The sequence below is a fragment of the Oryzias latipes genome, chromosome 3, assembly GCF_002234675.1.
Source record: "Oryzias latipes chromosome 3, ASM223467v1".
Lineage (NCBI taxonomy): Eukaryota > Metazoa > Chordata > Actinopteri > Beloniformes > Adrianichthyidae > Oryzias > Oryzias latipes.
The window spans coordinates 392,502-415,414 of record NC_019861.2 but is presented as its reverse complement, the minus strand read 5'-3'; the positions used below and the strand labels follow the sequence as shown (position 1 = coordinate 415,414).

The window sequence follows — 22,913 nt, the reverse complement described above, 5'->3', positions numbered from 1 at the left end:
AATAAAGAAATTAAAAATATGTGACAAACTATCAGCCCATAGATTCAAACTGATCTGTGTAGTACTTCTATTACAGTAACTCATACTTACTAAAACTACTTTTCATGTTTTCCTTTCAGTGACCAACAACACTGAAGAACACTATAAAGAATAATTGACCATCACCTGCAATGATCCAGGTTCATAAAATGCTAGAAAAATGAGCATGAAAAACATTATTTTTAGTGCAATCCCTACTCGCTTGTAAAGATAGTCCAGATAAGTTGATGAAAATATTACATTTGATAGTAGTTTGATGAATCTGTGGAACATTTGAGAGAGCAGGATATTGTTATGAAATGCATTTACGTGTGTTTTATCATAAACAACATAAACATTGGTAAATGTCACTGTCTTTAGTCTCAACCAAACATTTACTAGTCCACTAACTGCTGTTTTAGGAGTTTTATACAGGTGTGCAAATCAGTAGCAAAGTAGTTTTGCGTAGTGAACAATATAGAACACATAGAACGGGTTCAGCAGATCATGCATGCATACATGTGAGAGAGTTTAGAGGAGCAGACACATGGGAGGATAGGTTGTGGAGGTGGGTGCCTGGCACTCATGGTGGTGGTGGGGGGATCCTTTGTAGGTGTGTGGGTTGTGTAGTGGCTATGGGACAGCTAACATTCCTGGGAGCCATGGAGACAACTGACCAGGCGGATTCTGCCCCCTCCTCTCTGCATTTACACATTCATCCATACATTGTATAAATTCCTGGGCAGGGAGAGAAACAGCGCTCTTTCTTGTGTTCCTGCTGTGAGCTCTGTTTAATAAAAGGCATTCAGGGAAATTGATTGAGCCTGGATATCTGTATAAAAAATGTTGTGAGGATAATAAATCTCTGGTTTGAATTGGAAACCCCTGTCCGTGCGCTTTCATTCCAACAGAAGCAAATAAATGTGTCTACTACTGTCACGACAACAGTCGGCTGGATCAAAATGCAGCAGGTTTATTAGCTCAGCTAAATGTCCACAGAGCTAAATCAGAGTCAGATAACAGGCATGAGATCATCAGAGGAGAGACGGGGTGGTCAGGATCCAGGCGAGAGTCGGGGCAGGCAAACGAGTTAGAAACAGTCAGCTTTCTAACTCAATCAAAAATCAAGCTTTCTATGGAACAACAAACCTGCAAGAATTAGTCTAAAAACTCTAAAATCTGCAAAAAGCTGTGGAGGATTAGAATTACCTAACTTCCACAAATACTTTCTTGCAAATAGATTACAATATATCTTAAAATGGTTAAAAAATAATCCAGAAACCAACTCATGGTTAGACTTGGAACAGGCGTTATGTGGAAAGATCAACCAGTCAGATCTACCGTTTATTAGCCAAACAGTTAAAAAACAGGATTGTTTCAAAAGCATTAATATAAATGCCACCTTAACAGTTGTTGTTTCTCTTTCGGCTTCTCCCATCAGGGGTCGCCACAGCGAACGAGTCGCATGATAAATTTGGCAATGTTTTACGCCGGATGCCCTTCCTGACGCAACCCTCTCAAAGCAACCGGGCTTGGGACCGGCACAGAGGTAGAGAAGGGAACAGGGAGCAGCCCGGATCTGAACCCTGGTTTCACGGACGGAAGGCGCCGCAAACCAGCACGAGCTAAACTGGCTCCCAAATGCCACCTTAACAGCCTGGTGGGAATTTCTCAAAATATCAAAATCATCAATTCAACCGTGCAAAATGACACCCATCTGGAACAACCCGGACATCCTTATTAACAAAAAAATGATTCACTTCCCAGCTTGGCAAGCAGGGGGCATAAAACAACTAGAGCACGTAATTATTGATAGAAGATTCATAACTCCCCAGGAACTTCAAGACAAATATGGAATAAATAACTTCTTGGAATATCAGCAACTTAAATCAAGTATTACTAAAAAGTATAAATTTAAAGACGACGATTTAAAGCTACCAGATGTAGTGACCACTCTGATTAATTTTTCAATGAATAGAACTCTCTCCAAAATATACAAACTTTTATGTAATTTAGATAACAATATTGCCCTTCCAGCAAAAAAATGGGATGCAGATTTGAGCATCAGCACAGATGAAAGTTTTTGGTCAGAACTCTGTCTAAATACCTTTAAACTGACAAAAAGTCCAAATCTGCAGCTAATCCATCTCAAAACTCTTCACAGAATTTACTACACTGGACAGAGGATGTTCAAGATGGGTCACAGTAACTCAAACATTTGCGAGCACTGTGATAATAATCTACCCGACAGCTACATGCACGCACTGTGGTTCTGCACGCCTGTCCAGGCTCTCTGGCAGCAGGTATGTGCCGATTTATCAGTCTGGCTTAAGGTTTCAATCACAGCTTCACCGTCACTTTGTGTGCTTGGTGACATGAGTGCCATCGATGTAGAAAGAGGATTAGCATCTATCATTTTCATAACTCTTTGTATTGCCAAAACTATTTTAATAAATTGGAAAAACAAGAAAAATATAAACATAAGTCAACACAGAAATCTGCTGTTTGATCATATCAGCTTGGAAAAAATGTCAGCCCAAAGCTCAAGTAACTTTGAAAGAATTCAGTCTCTCTGGTCTCCTGTGGTTGACTCCATGACTTAGGGGGTGGGGGGCTTGGTCGTCGCTGCTCCTTGCCCTTCTGCCGTGGTTTGGGGTGGGGGTCGGGGCTTCCGGTGCCTGGCGGGGGTGGTGGGGGGCTCCGTTGGTCGGGGGGTCGGGTCCGGTGCCTGGGTGGGGCGGGCTGGGGCGCTGCGTGGTCCTCTGGGCTTGGGTGTGGGGGTGCGTGGTGGGGGGGTGGGGTGGTGGCCTGGCTTGGCTTGGGGGGGTGGTCCCTTTGCCTGTGCTGGGGGGGGTTGGCGGGGGGCCCTGCTCGGGGGGGGCAGCGGCGCCGGATGGGCTGCCCATCTGCACCTGGCTCTGGGACGGGACGGGACAACCCTCTCGGAGCCCCCGGTCGCTCTGGGTGTCACCCGCTTCGGCTGCGGGGTCTGGGGTGGGGTGGGGGGCTTGTCGGCCCTGTCCTGTGGGGGGGCGTTCTGGGGGGGAGGGGGGGCCCAATATTGGTACGGGTCGGGGGGGCTAACGGGTCGGGGTCTCCGCTGAGGCAATCAGTGGTTGCCTCGGCCGGTTGGCCTCCTCGGTCCCGTCGAGGCCTGACCAGAGCTCCTCTAGGGCCGGCGTCTGGGGGTGGGGGCCCGGGCTTGCTCCGGGGGGGGCGACGCTTTCTGGCTCCTCTCTCTCTGTGTGGGGTGGGTGGTGCCGGGCCTGGGGTGTCGGCGCCTCCGGGGGTGGGGCCCCTGGGCTGGGTGGCCCTGGCCCCTTTGCTGGGGGGGGGGCGGGGGACGGCTGTTTGACCACCGGGGGACAGTCTACCAGCTGTCCCCAACTTACCCCCTTCCTCATATAACCTCATATTAGGCTACTTGGCAGTGGCCCCCCTCCTATGGTTGCCGTATGGAGTGGGCCCCCCCTCTTTCGGTTTTATTTGCACCTTAGACATGTAGGGTCCTTGGTAGGGGGGGTGCTTGGACATCACTGCCAGCAAGCAGCAGATGTCCTCCTGGCACCCTACCCGCCAATTTTAACCGCACCTTAGACATTTAGGGCCCCTTGGTGGGGAGGGTGAGGGGACATCACTGTGAGTAATCAGGAGATGTCCCCTTAGTGCCCTACTCGCCAATTTTAACTGCACCCCCCTTAGTACACACACCCCTCCCCCTTCAATATATACATTCAAACATAAACACACACACATGCACACAAACACCCTCTCAAACACCCATACACGCACACACATTTTACAAGGAAGGTGGACCTGGGTCCGTCTGTCCCCTACCCCTTCCCTGGTGGGGGGTGCGGGCCCTTGGCGATGGCGGCCGTGTCCCTTGGGTGCCGGCTCCCTGGGCCCGGCGGTGCTCTCTCCGCACGGTGGGGGGGTTCATATTACACCTGAGCCGGGGGTGTTTGTGTCCCTGGGGGGTGGGTCCTGGTCCTTGCCCCTGGGCGCTGGGCCCCGCCAAACTTCCAACATGACCGAGCCTGGTCGGGCCATATTTATAACACCCCTTGTGGGACGCCCTTTTTTCCCCGGGGTTCCCCCCTCCTGGGCGGGGGCGGCGGGCCCCTGCCTTGCTCCTACCTGGACCAACCGTGGGCCGGGTGGGTGGCTGCCTGGAGTGCGGAGCGGGTCTCCCTTGGGGGGTCCTGGCTCGTACCTGGGGTCGGGGCGGGGGGATGCCCGGAACTCCTGGGTGGTGGTGGGGTGCTCGTCTGGGGCTGTGGGCGTCCCTCTCCGGTGGGGCCCTGCGTTGGGCTCTTCCGGCGCGGCGGGGGGGCTGCTTTCCTGGCTGGGCTGGGGCGGCGCTCTATTTCCCTCCGCGTCTCCCTGCTCTCTGGCTCTGGGGGCCTTGCGGCGGTCCTGCTGGCCCTGGCCTGGGTGGCGGTCTTGGTCGCCTGGGGGGCGGTTGTTCCCTGCCTGTTCCCGTGTGGCGTTGGGGGAATTCCGGCTGCCGCTGCTGCTGCGGCGGGGGTCTGGGTGTGGGGGTGGCTGGGCGCTCCTCCTCCTTCTTTTCACATTCCACCATCCATTTTAGAAGAACATAAACACTCACTTGAGCACAGGTGTTAGCTCACCTTTGCACTAATAGTTTTCATGATTGAATGAATGAAAGATTTCACACTAGTTGGTTTTAAGGCATAGGTATGCGTTCGTGAACACTATCTGTTTTGTGTACATGTTGACATGTGGACATTCTTGCAGCTAGCAGGTGTGTTGATAATATTTGAGTGTGTGTGTGGACAGGCCCCGCCCTTTTTGTACTACATTTGAACCGTACCATAATGATTAACAACCAGTAAACTTGTTGCTTTATGCTGCTTCATGGTCTTACCCCCCTTCCCCTCCTATTATCACCCTCCTACCCCCCACCCTCTCTCTAACGTCCCTCTCTCTTCTTCCCTTCTTTCCTTTTCCGTCCGGTCCAACACCAAAGATTTTCAAACATGATTGAAATTAATAAAGTTTGGCCTCAATTACAAAAGGGGTTTATTCAGACATACCTTTGGTTTGTCTGAAGATTAATAACCCCTCTTGTTAAAATAAAATATGTCCAACACAAGAGGCCCTCAGCTCTCATCTGTTTGCCTAGCTGTTGGACAGGACAAGTTTAAAAAAAAAAAAATAAAAATAAAAAGAAACAGTCATGAGACAGAAGATCAGCTCCAGATGTACCGCTCAGTAATGCAGGCAGGGTGGCACAAACAATGCTTTAGTTCAGAGCTTCAGTATGCTGTGATTGATTAAGTGAATGAGAGTCAGGTATGTGGCATCCAGGAAACGCTGGGGTTGCTGGGAGATGGAGTGCATTCAGTACTCTGATGGTTCCTGCTGGTGACCAGAGGGGGAGACAGAGCTCTGACTGCTGACAGGTACAGCCTTCAGCTAAAAAGCCTTTTGTAAAAGTTATTCACTTCATTCCTGCATTATAATCCCAATATCCTGAAAACAGCAAGTTTGAAAAATTGAAAGTAATAAACATTAAATCAAAACATCAAACATTGATAAAAATAGACATCGATGACCCAAACCAGCATGCTAGCAGCAACCTTAGCCCCCACTTCCTGTATCCCAGCCTGATTTCTCTGTTAAAATGTGATCACTAACCTGTGGAAGGAGCTTCTTCTCCATCAGATTTTTTCTTGTCATAACTTTTGCAGTGGATTGCAAAACATTGTGTCCCCTTTTGTGATTCTTTCCCTGTTGTGACCTCGTCATTCCTTCACTCGGCAAAACGGACATGACTCAATGGAAAGTAATGGCGGATGTGTGTCCCGTCGTATGTCATGTGACGGCCAACCCAGTAATGTATAGCGATGGACTGAACAGAAGAGCTCAGATAACCAAGGTGGTTTCAAACTTGTGGTTTCTCCTAGGACAAAATGTAAAAGAGAATCCAGGAAGTCACACTGTTTGATCTTTAAAGAGTTTGTTAGCATAATGGTGCAAAAAACAGAATTCTGGCCCTAAGGAAGAAGAGTAACAAGAAATAAACCCTTAATACACCGACAGCCAGAATCCAGACACCACCAGTGAGCCTGTAATGGTAGAATGAGAGGCAGGGACTGAGTATTGCTGCAGTGTGCAGCCTCTTCCTTCCATGTCCTCTTCTGTTCTCTCTCTCTCTCTCTCTGTCTGTCTATCTGCCTCAAAGTCAAAAATGTTGTTTTCATGGAGTGTTTTTTTCTTTAACGCCTTATGAAGAGTTTTATTCTCTGCTGGTTAAAATGTACTTCACTGCCCTTTATTTGCCTTTTGCTTAATGTTGACTTCCACAAAACAACCAAGACAGGTTTAAATCCAACTGAAGCCATTGCTTAAAAATATCTAAATATTTTCAAAAATAACATTTCCATTTTTCCACAACTCTCATTAGAGGACTGAAATTAGAATCATAAATCTGTTATCTTACTAATTTTTACTTTCTGTCCAACAGATATGAAAGTAGGGATTTGGATATGGATTTAAAAAAGTCATTCTTAAAACCTGGAATGACTTGAACATCACAGAGGCTGCATTTGAAAGCCATCTTACAAAGTTCTTTTTTCAAAAATTGCTTTTGTATTTAAAGTTGTGAGCCTTTATACTATTTAGGATCTAAATTGTGGCACGATGGATGGCTATGATGGTCTCCTAGTTCTTCTTGACTGCTCTAGCTGCCACAGCTGTAGGCTGGCTCAGATCACACATGGAGTTATTTCTGAAGTGCTGAGACGCCCTGGCTGAGGCTCTCAGTAAACTGCTCAGTCCTTTTCAAGCTTCTGTTGTTTTTTTAAAGGTGCCAAAGCTTTTGTATTTTGTCTGGGTTGAAAAGGTGCTTCAATTCAGTGAAAAGTTGAGAGGATTGGAGACATGGAGTGGTTCAAGCAGCAGAGAGTGGAGGATTTCTACATCATTGGTGAAGAGCTGGGCAGGTAGAGATAAGCATGCTACGTTCATACCCTCTTTAGGACCAAACAAGAATGACTAAAACCAAGACTAACTGTTTCCTACAGTAAATAAAAGGATTGGCCTTGGTGACTCACATGTGAAGTGACATCATACAATTGATGATGTCGATTTCTTTGACTTATTTTAACTTTTTTTAGTGGTGATGGCTTCAATCAGAATTTTTTCTGACATCATACGACATGAGAAGGTTTCCAAACTTTAGCAGAGTAAATGAATGAGAGCATTGTCATGATACAAAAGTCCTGACAATGTTGTGATGGAGGAACCTGTATCCATTGCTCAGAGAGGACTGATGCCAGTGATGCTTCATGACAGTTTATTCCTGAGTTTAAAAGGTTTTTTTCGTGGAACTTTGCTCCGTTATTTCTAAAACAAACTCCTCCACATCTGTGAAAACGATGTTTTAGCTTGTTTTAGGACGTTGATGAAGAAATGTGACCTAAAGGCGTTTCTGTCATTTGTTTCTGTGGTTTAGTCAGGCAGAGTCAGCTGCTTGTCCGCTGAGCTTTTAAAAGACTTCTATATTTAGTGTTGGCTCTTCTGCGCTCAGAGCAGCTGCAGAACAAAGCGTGTTTGATTACAAACCCTAAAACCGAGCGGAACAGAGCAGACCCAACACCTGTAGAACCTAATATTATTCAGATACCCTCTGCTAACTTTAAAAAAAGACCTATAGATGTGCTCTTTACAGAAACCTAGGAGACAAAGTAGGTGTTTAATTACATTTTTAATGGGGACAAAATTAATCAATAAAGTTTCATAATGGGAGAAAAATTCAGGATTTTATCAATAATAGTGGAAAAACTTTTCCAATCAAATTATAAAACCGTTTTAAAGTCAAATGAAAAAAGATTCCACAAAAACACAAACCCCCTGATTATAATGAACGACCCTGGGAGTATTTCAGGCAGGCAGCTCAGCAGTGCGTTTATCTGGTTCCTCCTCCCTGCGGGCGCTTCAGTCTAGTCAACTCACCTGGTCAGCGTCCTGCTTAAGTTCCAGGTGTGCGGTCCAATCCTCTTCTTCCATTTCCATGAGCCCTGCGTTCGTCGCCCCTCCCTCCTCCCCCGCTTCCACCTATGACCTCCGTTGGTGTAGTTGAACTTTTCTATGAAGATCGTGTTTTATTGTATCTGAACGGAGTCTTATGCCAAACTAAAAGAAATATGGAAAGAAATCATTCTCTACTGCATGAGTTGTCTGACTGAAATGATTCTTTAAATCACGGAGACATTATTAAAAAAGAGCCAGCCTTCTGATTTATTCTAAAGAAAATCTCAAATAGGTTAACTGGATGGCATGATTGAATAACACCTAACATTGTGACACAATTAATGTGTTAGATTAAATAGGATGAATAGATTAAGCATCAGAACCATGACTCACTGCACCAGCAGACTCTAGACGAGAATTGGACAGAGTGACCCCTCCCCCACGGTAAACAGGAAGTACCTGCTGGCTTCAAGAAGCCAGAATCCCAAAGACATCTACAGAGACATAAACAGCTGTTACTCCGTCATTCTATTGGTCAGAAGAACCGTTCTCACTCTACTACCTTTTCTTAATGTCTTCTTGCTGATCCTATTTTTTTAGTGCAAGTTATAAACTGACCAATCAGATGTCTCAATAAAGGTTATGGTCTCACATTGTGTGATAATTCAATTCGATTTCAATTCAATTTTATTTGTATAGCCCAAATTAACAACAGTCATCTCGATGGGCTTCGTATCGGTAATTGAAAAAGTAAAACATGAACTCAAAAGGATCATGAATACATAGAATTCAATAAGAAAATACTAAATTGAACTAACAAACTGACTTAGCTAAACTGGACATCCCTGCCCTTAGAGCCCCCTTCACGGAAAGGAAAAACTCCTAAAAAAACGGATTCCGGAAAAAACGAAGAAACCTCAGGGGTGCCCACATGAAGGAGGGATCCTCCCCCAGGACGGACAGGCGATTTACCAGAACTCTGAGAGAAGAATTAACTTATCTAAATCTACAACTACATATATAAAAGTCCAGCAGACGAGCTTCATCCAGATGGAGTAGGGGGGACAGTCAGGGGTGCGAGTCGAGCCGCAGACAGGAACCACAGCCAGGTGTAGGAGCAGGAGCAGAGACGAGGTACTCGGTCAGGAACAGAGCAGAGACGAGCCAGAGATGAGCCAGAGGCAGGATCCACAGCCAGGTGTAGGAGCAGGAGCAAAGGCGAGGTAAACGGTCAGGAACTGGAGCACGGATGAGCCAACTGGAGTCTGGAAGCACTCCCACTCCCCAGGAGGGGAGAGGAAAAGAGGGACAATACATGAATCACTGCACCAAACAGAGGCATGGAGAACTAAATGATAAATTATGATCAAGAATAGAGGAGAGGAAGGGTAGAAGTAAAAAAGGAAAGAGGACAGAACCCCAGTGTACCATAGTTACCCCAGCTTCAACTTCTAGCAGCTTTTAAAACAAATAGTTACTATTAAGTTTAATTTAAACACATTAACATTAAGTTAAATAATCTCTGAATACTAACTAGTCGGACAATAAGCCTGTCCACAGAGGAATGTTTTCAGTCTAACTTTGAATGTAGAAACTGAGTCGGCCTCTCTTCCATGAGCTGGGAGTTTATTCCATAAAACAGGGGCTTGGTGGCTAAACGCTCTACCTCCAACCGTACTTTTACTAATTCTAGGAACCACAAGCAGTCCTGCATTTTGCGAGCGAAGTGTTCTGATTGGATGGTAAGGGACTATGAGGTCCTTAATATAGGACGGGGCCATTCCATGTAAGGCCTTATAGGTTAACAGGAGGATCTTGAACTTGATTCTGGAATCAACTGGGAGCCAGTGGAGCGAAACTAACACAGGAGTGATGTGATCTCTTCTGCTAGTTCCTGCTAACAATCTAGCTGCTGCGTTCTGAACAAGCTGGAGACTTCTTAAGGAACTCTTAGGACACGCTGCTAACAAGGAGTTACAGTAATCCAGCCTCGACGTAGCAAATGCATGGATGAGTTTTTCAGCATCACTCTTAGAAAGTATATTTCTGATCTTAGCAATATTCCACAGGTGAGAAAAGGCAGTTCTACACGCCTGAGATATGTGAGCCTTAAATGATAAATCCTGGTCAAATAAAACCCCAAGGTTTCTAAATGTGGAATTGGAGGCTATACTGTAGTGACGGTCACACACCCATTGGTCTCCTGTCAGATCTGGATTGTGGGATGCACTTTCTTCTGCTGGTTTTGGAGGAGGGACCTGGGCGCCCTAACCACGGCCCTGGAACGTCGGTTCGGTCCGTCAGAGACGCACGAAAGAGAGCAGCTGACCAGCCGCTGCCGTCGTGATGGAGAGAGCCTAGTTGCCCCAGCTGCAGACATTCAGCTACATGTCCGGCGGGGTTACCCCCGATTTTCTTCAGGAGCGCAGGAAGATTTAGATTTAGATTTTTTTTTTTTTTTTTTTTTTTTTAAATTGTCCTGTCCAACAGCTAGGCAGACAGATGAGAGCTGAGGGCCTCTTGTGTTGGACATATTTTACTTTAACAAGAGGGGTTATTAATCTTCAGACAAACCAAAGGTATGTCTGAATAAACCCCTTTTGTAATTGAGGCCAAACTTTATTAATTTCAATCATGTTTGAAAATCTTTGGTGTTGGACCGGACGGAAAAGGAAAGAAGGGAAGAAGAGAGAGGGATGTTAGAGAGGGGGGGGTAGGAGGGTAATAATAGGAGGGGAAGGGGGGTAAGACCATGAAGCAGCATAAAGCAACAGGTTTACTGGTTGTTTATCATTACGGTACGGTTCAAATGTAGTACAAAAAGGGCGGGGCCTATCCACACACACACTCAAATGTTATAAACACACCTGCTAGCTGCAAAAATGTCCACCTGTCGACATGTACACAAAACAGATAGTGTTCACACGCATACTTATGCCTTAAAACCAACTAGTGTAAAATATTTTGAAATAATTCAATCATGCAAACTGTTAGTGCAAAGGTGAGCTAACACCTGTGCTCAGGTGAGTGTTTATGTTCTTCTAAAATGGATGGTGGAACGTGACAAGAAGGAGGGAGAGTGCCCAGCCATCCCCACCCCAAGACCCCCACCGCAGCAGCAGCGGCAGCCGAAATCCCCCCAACGCCACACGGGAACCGGCAAGGAACAACCGCCGCCCGGGCGACCAAGCCCGCCACCCAGGCCAGGGCCAGCAGGACCGCCGCAAGGCCCCCAGAGCCAGAGAGCAGGGAGACACGGAGGGAAAGAGAGTGCCGCCCCAGCCCAACCAGGAGAGCTGCTCCCCCGCCGCGCCGGGAGAACCCAACGCAGGGCCCCACCAGAGAAGGACGCCCACAGCCCCAGACGAGCACCCCACCACCACCCAGGAGTTCCGGGCATCCCCCCGCCCCTACCCCAGGTACGAGCCAGGACCCCCCAAGGGAGACCCGCTCCGCACTCCAGACAGCCATCCGCCCGGCCCACGGTTGGTCCAGGGAGGAGCAAGGCAGGGGCCCGCCACCCCCGCCCAGGAGGGGGAACCCCGGGGAAAAAAGAGGGCCCACAAGGGGTGTTATAAATATGGCCCGACCAGGCTCGGCCATGTTGGAAGTTTGGCGGGGCCCAGCGCTCAGGGGCAAGGACCAGGACCCACCCGCCAGGGACACGAACACCCCCGGCTCAGGTGTAATATGAACCCCCCCACCATGCGGAGAGAGCACCGCCGGGCCCAGGGAGCCAGCACCCAAGGGACACGGCTGCCATCGCCAAGGGGCCCGCACCCCCCACCAGGGAAGGGGTAGGGGACAGATGGACCCAGGTCCCACCTTCCTTGCAAAATGTGTGTGCGTGTATGTGTGTTTGAAAGGGTGTGTGTGTGCATGTGTGTGTGTTTATGTTGGAATGTATATATTGAAGGGGGAGGGGTGTGTGTACTAAGGGGGGTGCAGTTAAAATTGGCGAGTAGGGCACTAAGGGGACATCTCCTGATTACTCACAGTGATGTCCCCTCACCCTCCCCACCAAGGGGCCCTAAATGTCTAAGGTGCGGTTAAAATTGGCGGGTAGGGTACCAGGCGGACATCTGCTGCTTGCTGGCAGTGATGTCCAAGCACCCCCCCTACCAAGGACCCTACATGTCTAAGGTGCAAATAAAACCGAAAGAGGGGGGGCCCACTCCATACGGCAACCATAGGAGGGGGGCCACTCCCAAGTAGCCCCCCCCCAAGGCGCATTGCAGGCTAGACCCCCCACCCCTTCACCCTAATATGAGGTTATATGAGGAAGGGGGTAAGTTGGGGACAGCTGGTAGACTGTCCCCCGGTGGTCAAACAGCTGTCCCCCAGCCCCCCCCCAGCAAATGGGGCCAGGGCCACCCAGCCCAGGGGCCCCACCCCCGGAGGTGCCGACACCCCAGGCCCAGCACCACCCACCCCACACAGAGAGAGAGGAGCCAGAAAGCGTCGCCCCCCCCCCCGGAGCAAGCCCAGGCCCCCACCCCCAAACGCCGGCCCTAGAAGAGCTCTGGTCAGGCCTCGACGGGACCGAGGCAGCCAACCGGCCGGGGAAACCGCCGATGGCCTCAGCGGAGACCCCGACCCGTCAACCCCCCCTGCCCCGTACCAATAATGCCCCCCCCCCTCCCCCAGAATGCCCCCCCACAGGACAGGGCCGACAAGACCCCCCCCCACCCCACCCCAGACCCCGCAGCCGAAGCGGATGACACCCAGAGCGACCGGGGGCCCCAAGAGGGTTGTCTCGTCCCGCCCCAGAGCCAGGGAAGGGCCGATCCCAGCCCCAGGTGTAGATGGACAGCCCATCCGGCGCCGCTGGGCCCCCCCCGAGCAGGGCCCCCCGCCAACCCCCCCCAGCACAGGCAAAGGGACCACCCCCCCAAGCCAAGCCAGGCCACCACCCCACCCCCCCACCACGCACCCCCACACCCAAGCCCAGAGGACCACGCAGCGCCCCAGCCCGCCCCACCCAGGCACCGGACCCGACCCCCCGACCAACGGAGCCCCCCACCGCCCCCGCCAGGCACCGGAAGCCCCGACCCCCACCCCAAACCACGGCAGAAGGGCAAGGAGCAGCGACGACCAAGCCCCCCACCCCCTAAGTCATGGAGTCAACCACAGGTGACCAGAGAGACCGAATTCTTTCAAAGTTACTTGAACCTTGGGCTGACATTTTTTCCAAGCTGATATGATCAAGCAGCAGATTTCTGTGTTGACTTACATTTATATTTTTCTTGCTTTTCCAATTTATTTAAATAGTTTTTTTAGCAATGCAAAGAGTTATGAAAATGATAGAGCCTAATCCTCCTTCTACATCGATGGCACTCATGTCACCAAGCACACAAAGTGACGGTGAGGCAGTGATTGAAACCTTAAGCCAGACTGATAAATCGGCACATACCTGCTGCCAGAGAGCCTGGACAGGCGTGCAGAACCACAGTGCGTGCATGTAGCTGTCGGGTAGATTATTATCACAGTGCTCGCAAATGTCTGAGTTACTGAGACCCATCTTGAACATCCTCTGTCCAGTGTAGTAAATTCTGTGAAGAGTTTTGAGATGGATTAGCTGCAGATTTGGACTTTTTGTCAGTTTAAAGGTGTTTAGACAAAGTTCTGACCAAAAGCTTTCATCTGTGCTGATGCTCAAATCCGCATCCCATTTTGTTGTCAGAAGTGAAATATTATTATCTAAATTACATAAAAGTTTGTATATTTTGGAGAGAGTTTTATTCATTGAGAAATTGATCAGAGTGGTAACTACATCTGGTAGCTTCAAATCGTTGTCTCTGTATTTAAACTTTTTAGTAATAATTGATTTAAGTTGCTGATATTCCAAGAAGTTATTTATTCCATGTTTGTCTTGAAGTTCCTGGGGAGTTATGAATCTTCTATCAATAATTATGTGCTGTAGTTGTTTTATGCCCCCTGCTTGCCAAGCTGGGAAGTGGATAATTTTTTTGTTTATGAGGATGTCTGGGTTGTTCCAGATGGGTGTCATTTTGCACGGTTGAATTGATGATTTTGATATTTTGAGAAATTCCCACCAGGCTGTTAAAGTGGCATTTATATTAATACTTTTGAAACAATCCTGTTTTTTAACTGTTTGGCTAATAAATGGAAGATCTGATAGGTTGATCTTTCCACATAACGCCTGTTCCAAGTCTAACCATGAGTTGGTTTCTGGATTATTTTTTAACCATTTTAAGATGTATTGTAATCTATTTGCAAGAAAGTAATTGTGGAAGTTAGGTAATTCTAATCCTCCACAGCTTTTTGCAGATTTTAGGGTTTTTAGACTAATTCTTGCAGGTTTGTTGTTCCATAAAAAGCTTGATATGGATGAGTCTAATGTTTTGAACCATTTTACTGGCGGATGTGTAGGAATCATTGAGAAGAGATAATTAACTTTGGGTACGATTTTCATTTTTACTGTGGCTACCTTGCCCATAAGGGACAGAGGCAGGTTGGTCCAGCGTGTTAGATCGTCCTGTATGTTTTTCAGTAATGGGGTGTAGTTTAGCTGCACCAGTTCTGATAGTTTGGGGGAAAAATTGATACCTAGATATTTGATATTTCCTGATTTAACTGGTATTGTGAGTCTTTGCTCCGCATTATTGTTCAGTGGTAATAAAACAGACTTATTCCAATTAATGGAATAGTCTGATATAGAGGAGAATTCATTAATGATTGTTGCCGTTTCATTTACAGAATGTAAATTACTTAAAAACAGTAATATGTCATCTGCATAGAGACTAATTTTATGATGGCTGTGTTTGGTTTAGATTTAGATTTAGATTTACTCCATGCAGTCCTGCAAGGACTCACACCCGAACGGCTCCGCCAACACGTCCGCCTGGCCACGCCCCAGACGCTGAAACAAGCAATCCAGGAAGGAGAACGAGTAGAGGCCATCCTCTCCACTTCACGTGTGGTGCCCAGCACTCAGCCTTGCGTGAGAATGGTCAACTATGAGGAGGAAGAGGCAGAGGACATCTTCAGCATCCAGTCATCGACGCCACGGCCGTCTCAGCACCATGCATTGGCCTCCCGACGTCAGCAGCGTTCCTCTGATTGTTGTTACCCGTGTGGGGAGCCCGGGCACATCGCACGCAACTGCCCTGCGCCAGCACCAAAGACCAGAGCGGCTTCGCCGGGAAACGACAACGGGATGACCAGGTGAAGGGGCTGCCATCCCACCCACCAACGCCCCTTCAAGGCCGATGCACTCTGGTTGGACGTTTGGGGTATACCAGAGGACTTTATCTGAGTTGCCAGCTGGAAGATCAACGGTGTCAAGCGTTAGTGGACACCGGGTCCACCATCTCTCTTGTGCGGCGGGGGGTTCTGCCAGGCACCGCTGGGTCCCTTCTGGAATCATGGACCCCCACCGGCACCCAGCTAATGACTGTGACTGGATAAAAAGCGGGGCTGGTGGCGAGAAAGCTGCTGCGGATCCAGGCCGGAGGACAGGACATTTTGCACGAGTTCTGGCTGGCCAACATTACGGAGCCCTGCATAATTAGCCTCGATCTCATGTCCCGCTGGAAGGCTTGTGTTGATGCTGCCCGGGCAACCATCACCATCGGAGGCGAGACTCTGATGCTCCAACGCGGAAGAAGGAAGAGCGGCGATTCCAGAACGACTCCTGCCGCCAGCAGCGCCGCACCAAGCACTTTCAGGGCTCCGGCGAGTGCAGCTTCCACCAGCAACACATCTCCAGAGACAATGAAAGCAGTGCAGGGTCTGTTGCAACGTAGCAGCAAAGACTTAGACCCCCAGCAGATCCGACACCTTTCGGATCTCCTTACAGATTTCATGGACATTTTTGCTGCCAAAGATGAAGACTGCACGCAGACGGGGCTGGTTCAGCACCACATAGACACCAGTTCGGCCCCGCCCATCCGGCTACGCCCACACAGGCTTGCGCTCGCCAAGCGCCAGGCTGCGGAGGACATGATCCGTCAGATGGCTGCAGCTGGAGTAATCGAGCCGTCCAGTAGCCCGTGGGCGGCACCGGCTGTCTTGGTAAAAAAGAAAAAGGGAGACTGGCGGTTCTGTGTGGATTATCGGCGCCTGAACAGTGTCACCAAGAAGGACTCCTACCCCCTCCCTCGGATCGACGATGCTCTGGACTGGATCACTGGATCCAGTTGTTTCTGCTCCCTCGATCTGAGGAGCGGGTACTGGCAGGTGGAGCTAGCCCCCGATGCTAAGCCGAAGACTGCCTTCACCATCTGACAAGGTTTCGGGTGATGCTGTTCGGGCTCTGCAACGCACCAGCCACGTTCGAGCGGCTGATGGAAAGGGTCCTGGCTGGCGTGCCCCGGAACCGCTGCATCGTCTACCTGGATGACCTGCTGGTGCATGCAGACAGGTTCGAGGCGGCTGTGAATAATCTGCGGGAGGTGTTTGCTGCGATCAGATGAGCCGGACTAAGACTTAACCCAGCCAAGTGCAGCCTCCTAACCAAAGAGACTGAGTTCCTGGGACATGTGGTCAGCGAGAAGGGCGTTGCCACCAACCCAGCCAAGGTGGCAGCTGTGAAGGACTGGCCCGACCCCACCAACGTCGGTGAGTTGCGGAGCTTCATGGAATTAGCCTCTTATTACCGGCGTTTCATCCGAGGCTTCGCCACTATTGCCAGCCCTCTTCACCAGCTAACTAACAAGGGACAGCAGTTCAGGTGGACTGATTCCTGCACTGCCGCCTTTTACCAGCTCCGAGGGGCGCTGACAGCAGCACCGGTCCTGGCGTTTCCAGACCCCCGTCGCACCTTTATTGTTGACACGGACGCCAGCAATACAGGGGTCGGAGCAGTCCTGTCGCAGCAGGGGGAAGAAGGAGAGCGGGTGGTGGGCTATTTTAGCCGTGCCCTGAGTCGTGTCGAGAGGAACTACTGCGTGACGCGGCAGGAGCTGCTGGCTGTGGTTCAGGCGGTGCAACGCTTCCGGCCGTATCTGCAGGGCTGCCACTTCACCCCCTCCGGACTGACAATGCCTCCCTGACCTGGCTTCTAAACTTCAAACATCCAGAAGGACAGGTGGCTCGGTGGCTGGAGACTTTGCAAAGCTACGACTTCGACATCCAGCATCGGGCTGGGCGTTGCCATGGCAACGCCGACACGCTCTCCAGGCGGCCGTGCCTGACAGCAGAATGCCATTATTGTCACCGCCAGGAGGAGCGGGACGGCGATGTCCAGAGTGTGGCTGCTGCAATGACCAAAGATGTTCCGGAGCTGTCCCCAGAGCAGCTGAGGCAGTAGCAAGAGGCCGACGTGGTGCTGGCTCAATTGAGGAGCTGGCTGCAAGCGGGGCAACGGCCAGAGTGGAATAAGGTCGCAGCGCAGAGTCCGGAGCTGAAGTCCAACTATTCCCAGTGGACTAATGTCGAGCTCCACAACGAGGTGTTGTACCGGTGGTGGCAGGCTCCGGATCGGGGAGAGGACATCCTCCAGCTGTTGGTGCCCCGAGCGACCCGCTCCCAGGTCCTTCAACTGGTTCACGGTTCCACCGGAGCAGGTCACTTTGGGAACGCCAAGACCCTGCGCCGTCTCCGGGGGCGGTTTTACTGGCCAGGCTGCCGCAGAGATGTGGATGGTCCTTTCCGTGTTTCTGTTTTTAGGACCTAGTATAATGACCTCAGTTTTTTCTGGGTTCAAGAGGAGGTCATTAATTGTCATCCAGGTCTTGATGTCTCTGATGCAGGTGTTCAGTTTCTCTATCTGGTCATTCTGGTCAGGTTTCATGGATAAATACATCTGCGTATCGTCAGCATAACAATGAAAATTAATGCTGTGTTTCCTGATGTTTCCTAGGGGTAGCATATAAAGCGTAAACAGGAGGGGTCCCAAGACTGAGCCCTGTGGGACTTCATAGTTGACTCGAGTGCACTGAGAGGAATGTCCATTTACATTAACGAACTGATACCTATGGGACAGATAGGATTTAAACCACTGGAGAGCAGATCCTCTGATCCCTATGTCCTGCTCTAATCTATGGAGTAAAATACCGTGGTCGATAGTGTCAAAGGCTGCACTGAGGTCCAACAGGACCAGAGTAGAAAGTAGTCCCTTTTCTGAGGCCAATAACAAGTCATTAGAGACTCTAACTAGTGCAGTTTCCGTGCTGTGGTGGGGTCTAAACCCCGACTGAAAGTCTTCAAAGTGGCTGTTGTCCTGTAGGTGGCAGTAAAGCTGCTTTTTTTTTTTTTTTTTTTTTTTTTTTTTTTAACTTGTCCTGTCCAACAGCTAGGCAAACAGATGAGAGCTGAGGGCCTCTTGTGTTGGACATATTTTATTTTAACAAGAGGGGTTATTCATCTTCAGACAAACCAAAGGTATGTCTGAATAAACCCCTTTTGTAATTGAGGCCAAAATTTATTAATTTCAATCATGTTTGAAAATCTTTGGTGTTGGACCGGACGGAAAAGGAAAGAGGGGAAGAAGAGAGAGGGACGTTAGAGAGAGGGGGGGGTAGGAGGGTGATAATAGGAGGGGAAGGGGGGTAAGACCATGAAGCAGCATAGAGCAGACAGGTTTACTGGTTGTTTATCGTTACGGTACGGTTCAAATGTAGTACAAAAAGGGCGGGGCCTGTTCACACACACTCAAATATTATCAACACACCTGCTAGCCGCAAAAATGTCCACATGTCAACATGCACACAAAACAGATAGTGTTCACGAACGCATACCTATGCCTTTAAACCAACTAGTGTGAAATCTTTCATTCATTCAATCATGCAAACTATTAGTGCAAAGGTGAGCTAACACCTGTGCTCAGGTGAGTGTTTATGTTCTTCTAAAATGGATGGTGGAATGTGAAAAGAAGGAGGAGGAGCGCCCAGCCACCCCCACACCCATACCCCCGCCGCAGCAGCAGCGGCAGCCGGAATTCCCCCAACGCCACACGGGAACAGGCAGGGAACAACCGCCCCCTGGGCGACCAAGACCGCCACCCAGGTCAGGGCCAGCCGGACCGCCGCGAGGCCCCCAGAGCCAGAGAGCAGGGAGGCGCAGAGGGAAAGAGAGCGCCGCCCCAGCCCAGCCAGGAAAGCAGCCCCCCGCCGCGCCGGAAGAGCCCAACGCAGGGCCCCACCGGAGAGGGACGCCCACAGCCCCAGACGAGCACCCCACCACCACCCAGGAGTTCCGGGCATCCCCCCGCCCCGACCCCAGGTACGAGCCAGGACCCCCCAAGGGAGACCCGCTCCGCACTCCAGGCAGCCACCCACCCGGCCCACGGTTGGTCCAGGCAGGAGCAAGGCAGGGGCCCGCCGCCCCCGCCCAGGAGGGGGGAACCCCGGGGAAAAAAGGGCGGCCCACAAGGGATGTTATAAATATGGCCCGACCAGGCTCGGCCATGTTGGAAGTTTGGCGGGGCCCAGCGCCCAGGGGCAAGGACCAGGACCCACCCCCCAGGGACACGAACACCCCCGGCTCAGGTGTAATATGAACCCCCCCACCGTGCGGAGAGAGCACCGCCGGGCCCAGGGAGCCGGCACCCAAGGGACACGGCCGCCATCGCCAAGGGGCCCGCACCCCCCACCAGGGAAGGGGTAGGGGACAGATGGACCCAGGTCCCACCTTCCTTGTAAAATGTGTGTGCGTGTATGGGTGTTTGAGAGGGTGTTTGTGTGCATGTGTGTGTGTTTATGTTTGAATGTATATATTGAAGGGGGAGGGGTGTGTGTACTAAGGGGGGTGCAGTTAAAATTGGCGAGTAGGGCACTAAGGGGACATCTCCTGATTACTCACAGTGATGTCCCCTCACCCTCCACACCAAGGGGCCCTAAATGTCTAAGGTGCGGTTAAAATTGGCGGGTAGGGTGCCAGGAGGACATCTGCTGCTTGCTTGCAGTGATGTCACCACCCCACCCCCCCACCACGCACCCCCACACCCAAGCCCAGAGGACCACGCAGCGCCCCAGCCCGCCCCACCCAGGCACCGGACCCGACCCCCCGACCAACGGAGCCCCCCACCGCCCCCGCCAGGCACCGGAAGCCCCGACCCCCACCCCAAACCACGGCAGAAGGGCAAGGAGCAGCGACGACCAAGCCCCCCACCCCCTAAGTCATGGAGTCAACCACAGGAGACCAGAGAGACTGAATTCTTTCAAAGTTACTTGAGCTTTGGGCTGACATTTTTTCCAAGCTGATATGATCAAACAGCAGATTTCTGTGTTGACTTATGTTTATATTTTTCTTGTTTTTCCAATTTATTAAAATAGTTTTTTTGGCAATACAAAGAGTTGAAAATGATAGATGCTAATCCTTCTTCTATATCGATGGCACTCATGTCACCAAGCACACAAAGTGACGGTGAGGCAGTGATTGAAACCTTAAGCCAGACTGATAAATCGGCACATACCTGCTGCCAGAGAGCCTGGACAGGAGTGCAGAACCACAGTGCGTGCATGTAGCTGTCGGGTAGATTATTATCACAGTGCTCGCAAATGTCTGAGTTACTGAGACCCATCTTGAACATCCTCTGTCCAGTGTAGTAAATTCTGTGAAGAGTTTTGAGATGGATTAGCTGCAGATTTGGACTTTTTGTCAGTTTAAAGGTGTTTAGACAAAGTTCTGACCAGAAGCTTTCATCTGTGCTGATGCTCAAATCTGCATCCCATTTTTTTGTTGGAAGGGCAATATTGTTATCTAAATTACATAAAAGTTTGTATATTTTGGAGAGAGTTCTATTCATTGAAAAATTAATCAGAGTGGTAACTACATCTGGTAGCTTTAAATCGTCGTCTTTAATTTTATACTTTTTAGTAATACTTGATTTAAGTTGCTGATATTCCAAGAAGTTATTTATTCCATGTTTGTCTTGAAGTTCCTGGGGAGTTATGAATCTTCTATCAATAATTACGTGCTCTAGTTGTTTTATGCCCCCTGCTTGCCAAGCTGGGAAGTGAATCATTTTTTTGTTAATAAGGATGTCCGGGTTGTTCCAGATGGGTGTCATTTTGCACGGTTGAATTGATGATTTTGATATTTTGAGAAATTCCCACCAGGCTGTTAAGGTGGCATTTATATTAATGCTTTTGAAACAATCCTGTTTTTTAACTGTTTGGCTAATAAATGGTAGCTGTGACAGGTTGATCTTTCCACATAACGCCTGTTCCAAGTCTAACCATGAGTTGGTTTCTGGATTATTTTTTAACCATTTTAAGATGTATTGTAATCTATTTGCAAGAAAGTATTTGTGGAAGTTAGGTAATTCTAATCCTCCACAGTTTTTTGCAGATTTTAAAGTTTTTAGACTAATTCTTGCAGGTTTGTTGTTCCATAGAAAGCTTGATATGGATGAGTCTAATGTTTTGAACCATTTTAATGGCGGTTGTGTGGGAATCATTGAGAAGAGATAATTAACCTTGGGTAAGATTTTCATTTTAACCGTGGCTACCTTGCCCATAAGGGACAAAGGCAGGTTGGTCCAGCGTGTTAGATCGTCCTGTATGCTTTTCAGTAATGGGGTGTGGTTTAGCTGCACCAGTTCTGATAGTTTGGGGGAAAAGTAGATACCCAGATATTTGATATTTCCTGTTTTAACTGGAATTGTGAGTCTTTGTTCCATATTCCTGTTGAGTGGTAATAAAACAGACTTATTCCAATTAATGGAATAGTCTGATATGGAGGAGAATTCATTTATGATCATTGCTGTTTCATTTACAGAATGTAAATTCCTTAAAAACAGTAATATGTCATCCGCATAAAGACTAATTTTATGATGGCTGTGTTTGGTTTTTATTCCTATAATGCTCTCATTCTGTCTTATTGCTGCAGCTAAAGGCTCAATGAATATAGCAAAAAGAGAAGGAGAGAGTGGGCAGCCCTGTCTGGTTCCTCTTCCAAGAAAAAACCTGTTTGAGGTCTGTTTATTAGTTCTAACTGATGCATTGGGGTTGTGATATAATATTTTGATCCAATTGATGAATGCTTCTCCAAAACCAAACTTCTGGAGGGCAGCAATAAGGAACTTCCAATTAACTCTGTCAAAGGCTTTTTCAGCATCCAGCGATAGTACCGTCATTTCCTGGTTTTCAATGGTGGCAAAGTCTATTATATTAACTAGTCTACGGACATTATCATCCGAGTGTCTGCCTTTGATGAATCCAGTCTGGTCGAAGTGAATTATGTGAGGAGTGATTTTTTCTATTCTCTGTGCTAGTGCTTTGCAGATAATTTTTACATCTGCATTGATTAGAGAAATAGGGCGATAGCTTGAAGGACTAGTGGGATCTTTGTCTGGTTTTAGAAGAAGAATTATGTTGGCTGAGTTCATGTTAGGTGGCATTGATTGGCTCTCATTAATAGATGTGACCGTTTTATAAAATGTTGGTGCCAGTTGTTCCCAGAATTCTTTATAAAACTCAGCAGGAAAGCCGTCAGGCCCTGGTGCTTTACCATTGGGCATAAGTAACAGAGCTTCATGAAGTTCAGACGGCGAGAGCGGAGAATCTAAGTTTGTGATTTGATCCTCATTTAGCCTGGGTAGGTTTACATTATTAAGAAATGAGTCAATACTTTGCTCTGACGGATTGATCTGCGGTGTGTACAGGTTTTTATAAAAGTTTTCAAATGCGTTATTAATTTTGACCGGGTCGTGAGTGACATTTCCTGTTTGGTCCGTAATAGAGGTGATTGATGATTTTTCTCTGTTAATTTTAAGCTGATTAGCCAGAAATTTGCCAGATTTATTAGAGTTTTCAAATCTTTCAAGTCGTAGCCTTTGTATTTGAAATTGGGTTTGTTTATTAATGATGTCATTTAACCGCAGCTTTAAATTTTTCAGATCTCCCAGAATGTGTTCCTGTGCAGAAGCAGCATAAGCAGTCTCCAGGGTTTTGATTTTATTTTCTAATTCTAATAAATCTGCTTTC

General features: G+C 48.7%; 1 protein-coding gene across 1 annotated transcript in view; it reads left to right on the top strand.

Annotated features, from left to right (window-relative positions):
• The first annotated feature begins 6,746 nt into the window (after positions 1–6,746).
• Positions 6,747–22,913, top strand: part of LOC101170149 (death-associated protein kinase 2-like) — a 51,507-nt gene continuing 35,340 nt past the window's right edge. The window contains exon 1 of the mRNA XM_023951221.1: positions 6,747–6,989. Coding sequence (XP_023806989.1) covers positions 6,928–6,989 — 62 coding nt within the window. The 5' untranslated portion in view covers positions 6,747–6,927. The remainder of the gene's footprint in view (positions 6,990–22,913) is intronic.